The 7,086-nt window shown below is 32.7% G+C and overlaps 1 protein-coding gene across 1 annotated transcript in view; it reads left to right on the plus strand.

The window, feature by feature from the left end:
* ANOS1 (anosmin 1) overlaps window positions 1-3,986 on the plus strand; it is a 136,023-nt gene extending 132,037 nt beyond the window's left edge. Inside the window, exon 14 of the mRNA XM_085212661.1 lies at window positions 113-3,986. Coding sequence (XP_085068787.1) covers window positions 113-171 — 59 coding nt within the window. The 3' untranslated portion in view covers window positions 172-3,986. The remainder of the gene's footprint in view (window positions 1-112) is intronic.
* The last annotated feature ends 3,100 nt before the right edge of the window (window positions 3,987-7,086 follow it).

Consider the following 7,086-nt stretch of genomic DNA (forward strand, 5'->3'; position numbering starts at 1 on the left):
TAAGCTGAAGGCTTGCAAGCTGAAGGGCTCAAGAAGCCTTTACAGTAAAATCTGATAAATGATTGTATTATGTATTCAGGGTTTCATATCTGAATACTCTTCTTTTGTTTAGGACCTCATCTGAAACAACATCATCCTCACCACTACAAACCACCCCCAGAAAAGTATTAAACTGTTTAAGATGATTATACAAATAACTGAGAGAAAAACTGAGCTCCCAAGTGGAGGCTAGGAAAAGGCACATCTGCAGAAGCAAAGAATCCAGTTTTCCAGTGGAAGTTACCACGCTGTACAATCTGTTTCTACTCTTGTGTAGTTTAGTCATGAAGAATTTTATTTCTACCAAGGCCAGGATGAAGCATACAAGAAGTACAATTTCAGTACCACCATTATTCAACAAATTGAAGATTGCATTAAACTCAACATCTTGGAGAAAATCAAATGTGTTGATTATAATGTTTTTGTATTTTGTGTTTAAAGTAGATTGAAACAGTGAAGTGTATACAGTTATTTCTCTTAGTGGCTTCAATGTTATTATATGAGAGGTTTTCCTGTGATGTACACATACTTTTGAACACTTAGAGGCCATGTTGTCATCAATATGTTTAAGTGATGTATTTTACTTAAAGCTCTGCCTTTCAACAGTTTAAACCCTAGTGTATTTTGCTCTTGAAGAAAATACCTATTTGTCTGAAATAAACATATAAGTAAACTAAGTTCCAGAACCAGAACCCCTTAAATAAGCAAGAATTAATAACTGCAGCATCACTGCAGAAGAGAATGATGGTACATGTGCATAATCAACCATCTCTTCTGAAGTAACATTTCTGCATGTAGATCTTATACTAATAGAGTTAACAGTCATATACAACGTTGATACTCCATTCACTGTAAAGAAGTAAATGACAATTAATACAATTGCTTTCAATTAGTGATGATTAACACAATTTATTTATAGATCCTAGAAAAATTATCTTTACAATTTTGGTTGTTAACTTGAAAAGAAATTCTAATTTTCTATCTAAAACTTCAACAGTTAACATTTTAAAAATGGAAATTCTGAGGCACATTTATTATTCAAGTAGTTGTAGAGCTACTTCTTGGCTTCTCTGTCTTTTGATGCACATATCTCTTTTCCCCGTGGATCTTTTGAACAGAAGGATGAATGTATTGGCTCCATGACGAAGAAATACATATCTGAAAAATGAGGATAACAATTACGCTTCCTACAGTAGAGCCTTAAAAAAATAATCATACATATTTGTCAATACTGAAATGTATAACTTTTGGGTGCATATGGGGTAACACTACAGAGAGTGAAAGAGACTGAATTAATTTCTGATCATTTTTTCATTCTAGTTTTGCTGCGTTTCTGTATTTCCTGTGGAAGTACTCTTTTTTTCCCTGTTCTCTTTCTGTTTTTCCTGATGTCTTTTTTAATACACACTGAATGACCATGAACTTTTCCAGAAAATTTCTATTGCTACATCATTTGGGACTTTGACAGTTGATTCAAAAATATTAAATGCTGAGTTGCTTTTATTTGCTTCCTCTGCCACTCTATTACCTCCTCTCTTTCAAAATATATTAACAAGTTAACAGGTAAACTCTTAATCAGATCTGTAGGGTAATAGTTTTGTTTTCAATTTTGAAAGAAGGCCAGTGTCTCAGATTTTTCAAGGGGTAAAAATGTATACAAGACTGCTCAAAGAAAAAACTGTATAAATTGAACTTGTGTGCAGCATTGCTTTGACATTTAGGTTGTGCAGGACGTAAAGTACGGATAGAAGGATCTCTGTGATGTTAGCTGAGAATAGTTTAAAGTGGGATCAGGGTAATACTTTGGGCTTCTTTAAAAACCTCTGTCGAAATCTTTCCATCAGAATCTAATCCAGTTATGCTGGAGTAATTCTGTAGTGATTTGATTAATGTTAATGAAATTATGTTGTATCCATAGTGTCATGATACATGGATGTCAGTTTTTATTACAGTGATGCTAAACCTGACTTGGAGATAAATTGGAAGTTAGCAGCTCTGAGTGATCGTATCCTTAGTCTTAATTGCTGAGTGGAAGCCTTGTTCTTCTGAGGATTCAAAATTGTTAGTGTTTGCTGATGTCTGTTTCTTTGAAACATTCAACTTTTAGAATAGTAACATACTTTTAAAAGAATATGGAGGCTGTTTCCATAAAAAAAAAAAAAAAAAAAAAAACCACCAGTTGATAAAGTAGAATTGTATTAGAAATTATACAAGGTTCTATGAGAAGTAAATTTATTTTTTCTTCAACAAATGAATTTATCAACTCACCTTTCAAGTGATCCTCCAAATAAAAAATAAAATATAATAAATCAGTGAGGCTCATGCATAGATGCTAAAATCACAGCAATGAGTGCTTTTCCTGATGATTCTTTGAATTTAGCAGTACTGATTTAAAGTTGCTAGTGCCTAATTCATAAAGCCTTGTTTGCTGAATTGTACAGGTTACTGTCCTTACTGGCTTAAATCACATTAAACATTTAATTCAGCAATAGACTTGTAATTCACTACTTGATTCACTAGTCAAAGATTTATTTTGTCTAATGATGTTGTATAATACAGAATTAATTTAGATATTGGGATGCTTTTAGGTACTCTGCACCTTTACACTAATGTATTATTTCTTATGTACGATTCCGACAGATTTGTCCATTGGCTTCGTGATGGTTTTGTTTATCTGTATTTCTGAAAGAATTATTATATGCCATTTTTGTTATCTGCTTTGTGGCTTTTTATTTGTTCACTGGGGATTTTTGTTTAAGAAGACAATGGTGTGTTCTGATTATATCTCTTTTGACAGTTTTTAGTTGTTTATAGAGAGGAAATTCAAGTGAGGCAGAACTTGTGCTGTACTACTATGTGTAACATCTTGAGTTCATTAAGAATTCGTCACGTGAAGAATAAATAAGAGGTCTGCCTTCTGAAATGTTTGGCATCTTCAACTTAGTGGCTTCAGAAAGAGCTGAGGTGTGGCAGTGCTAACATTGACATTAATGTTTGGCACAGTCACAAACAAAATCAAAGAAATAGTGATTGCTAACGTGAATGGGAATTTTACCATTTATATTAGCAGAAACATATAGAAACCTAAATACTGAGTAAATTTATTTGACAATAATTTCATCCCAGTATTCCCTACTGCAGTCATGTAGTTTCAGATAAGCAAGCACTGATTCAGGGAGGTGCACAGAAAAGAAAACTTTCATATGCACAGAAGTCAGTGGGTTGGAAGTATACTGCAACATCATAGAAATTTTTATTTTTGTGTGTATATGTAAATGTAGTTGTGATATTGACTTATTTATTAATTCATTTTCTTATGCTATGTGCCAAGTATATTCCTACCCTTTTGATCAGTACCTGTGAACATCCATGACTAAAAATAATGTTATGCAAACTTGTGCATTGTAACCAGGAATATGATGCTAATAAGCTGTTGCATGTAGTTTTAAATAATTAAGGAAACCCTTTATTTAAAAAATTGTAAATGAATACCTGCAGATGTTAATGATTATATATGGTTTTGCATGCCAAAACTCATTGTTCAGTTGTGGGCATGAAATGTAACGACTGTATTACCTCTACTGAATATATTAGTAAGGTACAATTTACAAAGTTATTAACAGAGCTCTATATGTAAAATTTTTTCCTTTTTACTTAATTATATTGTAGTAGAGGTAACAGAACTGTTTATCTGTTACCCAAATTGGCTGTAGAAATTATGTTCCTATAACAGTCATTTATAGTCAGTATTTATTTATGTATGTAATACAAAACAATGGGTCTTATGAGTCTGTCCTTTTATTTAGAGAAAGAAAAATGCTTCTTGTAAAAACAATTTGTAAAAAAAAGAAAAAGTAAATGTAAATAGAGTCTGATTTCTTTTATGCATTATTTTCATGTTTAGAGTTTGTACATACTGTTTAGGTAATAAACTATCCTACACTGAAGTCTTGCTAAATTGTCTCCTCTGTACAGGTCTTAGACTGTTTCCCTTTTTTTATTTATTATGGAGATATAGAGTCATCTATTAAAAATCTTACTGCCACTGGTACATCTACATTTCATTGTACGTAAAGCCACAATATTTTATACTCCCTGTTTTCTACTACATTTTGTTTTCTTTAGAAGATTATAATTTAGGTATAGTTTGAGATTTTTATGTTGAAAAGTAATTATTGAAATAAAAAACCAGACACAAGACACAATCAAACACCTACAGTTTCTCTGTTTTAATGGACTTGCCCACAGTGAATTTTTCTTCAACCTTTGTGATACTGTCTTAAAATAATTAAAATGTTGCTAGATCTATGCCAGTGGCCTGGGCCTGCAAGTCAAGATTTCTGTAATTCAAAATCATGGTGAAATCTGTGCATACTCCAGATTTTCTATTTAACAATACATTATCACTTGATTTATATCATATATTTTTAATGAATGAAAATATGTGTCTTACTACAGCATTAAAGTGTTTCAACTGGTCACAGATCTGCTGTCATTCTCAGATGTGATGTTTTTGGTAAGTCTTGGTGTGTGTGCCTTTCATGTACCGCTGAATTACCTAACAAACATTTAGATTTTTTAGCTTTAAAATAAAATCCAAAATTTCCAGGTATTGCTTTCTCATTAGAAGAACTGTTTAGTTTGTTTTTGTTGCTTGTTTTTTTTTTTTTTTTTTTTTTTTTAACATATGAATAGTGTTTTGAAAACTCCTTATATTTAAATTTCTCTTCAACTAGGATTGTTCCTATGACATCTGCCATTATGGCACAGTAAACCTTCACAGGAGTTATATATCACAGTATGTAGGTAAGATGTGGTGATAGGTAGATGAACTATTATGTACTATTATGTACTGTAATTCCATTTTTTTTTCCCTTCCATAGCCTCAAGTAAATATTCTATTCAACACTTACTTAGGAGAGACAATGACTGCCTGATATCAATTATATTAAATAAAGCAAATTTGGTATATATTGGGCAGTAATGATCCTTTTAGTTTGGAGTTTTGTGTCTTGTGTTTCAGTACAACTTTGCTATTTTGCATCTAAAACCTGACCATGCTCCACCATCCAAAAAAAAGTCCATTTATGGAAAAAGATTATACAATGAAAGCTCTTCACGGTACCAAAATAAATAAATAAATCCGGTATACTTCTGTTTTCTTAGTACAGGTGTTGTATTGTCGTCATCTGGATATATGCCAGCCTCCTTGAGGAAGGCCTTGAGCCAAAACACTGGTTGTTAGCCTGCCAGCAACAATGCAGCACCTGTCAGGGTGAAAGAAAGCACTGGGGAGAACACTGAGAGCTTGGCTTTGAAATACAGCCAGTGCAGGCTTGAAGGAGATATGGTTCAACATAAGCAAATAGATCTGTCCTCCTTTGGATTGTGCATAACATCTTTTCTGCTTCTCCTGAAGGTGCTGGTTGGAGTAGAGATTAATATTTAATAAATCCCTTGTTGTAAGCATTTACTGAGTGCTGTGTGGCTCATAAACTGAAGAATTTATGAATGCTTGTTCTACCCATTTCATCACCTGGGATGGTGATTAATTCATGTTATTTAGTAAGCTTCAAAGGAGATATCTTTCTTCTCAAAAGAAGATCAACTTGAGAATTATTAGATTCCCAGTTTTTTAAGAGACATGGGCAAACACGTTGAACACAAATATCCCTTTCTATTTGTGTGCAAAGATATTCGTACCTCAAATAGAACTTGCTTGTCTTTTTCACAAACTGTCCAGTCATATATTTGTAACAGGTTCAAATTTGTCAATGTCTAACTCTAGATTTGATGGTTAGTATGGTTAGTACTGATCAGCTGACCCAACACATTTTTCACACTTTTATAATTTTATTATTGCCTGATTTAAACAGTTCAGACTGCATAACTGTTACTAGATGTAGAGTGATGAGTTGTAATTTCACTCTGTCAGTTCTACCTAAGTGAGAGGTGGAAGAGGTGATCACCAATCCTCCTCCTTCCCACACTCCAGCGCTCCCACCTCAAAAACAAACAAACAAACAAACAAAAAACACAAACCCACAAACAAACAAAAAAAAAAACATAAAATGATCTCATATATTTGCTCCTTCACAGATGTCCAATTTTCAGTATTATCAGTTATCTACAAGCACTCAAAAAAATCTTTTAAATTTACTTTCTGAGATGTGCTGCAATGCTAGCTTGAAATATTTATATTTCAGATTTTCAGAAAGCACATCTGCACACCAGTATCAATTAGGCTGTAACTCATAAGACTGGAATATACAAGAAAAAAAGAAAGCAAAGGGAAAAAAAAAAAAACAAAAACAGCAAGCCATCAGCAATAAAACAAAGCTTGTGGGTTGATGCTCATAGAACCCTCTGGGACAAGTGTGCTTTTTGTTTGATGTTCACTGAATCATACTGAAAACAATCCACATGCATTTTCCTTGCTTTGACTGGAATCCAGAGATTTTTCTAATATCACGAAGAATGCAATTTAATGGCTGATGAGTGGCTGAATTGCTAGATATACACAGTAGCTTAAAAGTATAATGATGCACCAGAGAATGATTCTGTATTTTTCCACTTATCTGAGGACTGCATCAATTTCTCATATTTTTTTATTTCAGTATCTTTTGGGGGCAGGGAGAAGGGAGTATTATAAGAGATCACTGTTTATTGCTTTTGTTGTATGTTCATTTTAAGAATGTGTCTCATTTATTTACCATGGTTGTAGAGGTTATATTTGTAGCATGTTTCTCTTCACTGTTCATTGCTATGAAGGTTGAGGTTTGTGATATCTTTTTAATAAATAAAATCATTAAAATAATATATGTGATCATGTATTTAGAGATGATTCCAATAAAGTGTTCCTTGTCAACAATATAATGCTATTTTTAGATAGAAAATGTATCTGTATCTCATTTAAATTACTATCTACATCATATACTTCTGGAGAAACTCTATTTTAGTGTCTATTTAAATAACAGGCATGCTAGCCACAGGAAATGGTAGCTATCAAACAAGCAAGTTCAACTGATAGATATCAATCAGGTTTGC

Source organism: Meleagris gallopavo, chromosome 1 (genome assembly GCF_905368555.1).
Source record: "Meleagris gallopavo chromosome 1, MGAL_WU_HG_1.1, whole genome shotgun sequence".
Lineage (NCBI taxonomy): Eukaryota > Metazoa > Chordata > Aves > Galliformes > Phasianidae > Meleagris > Meleagris gallopavo.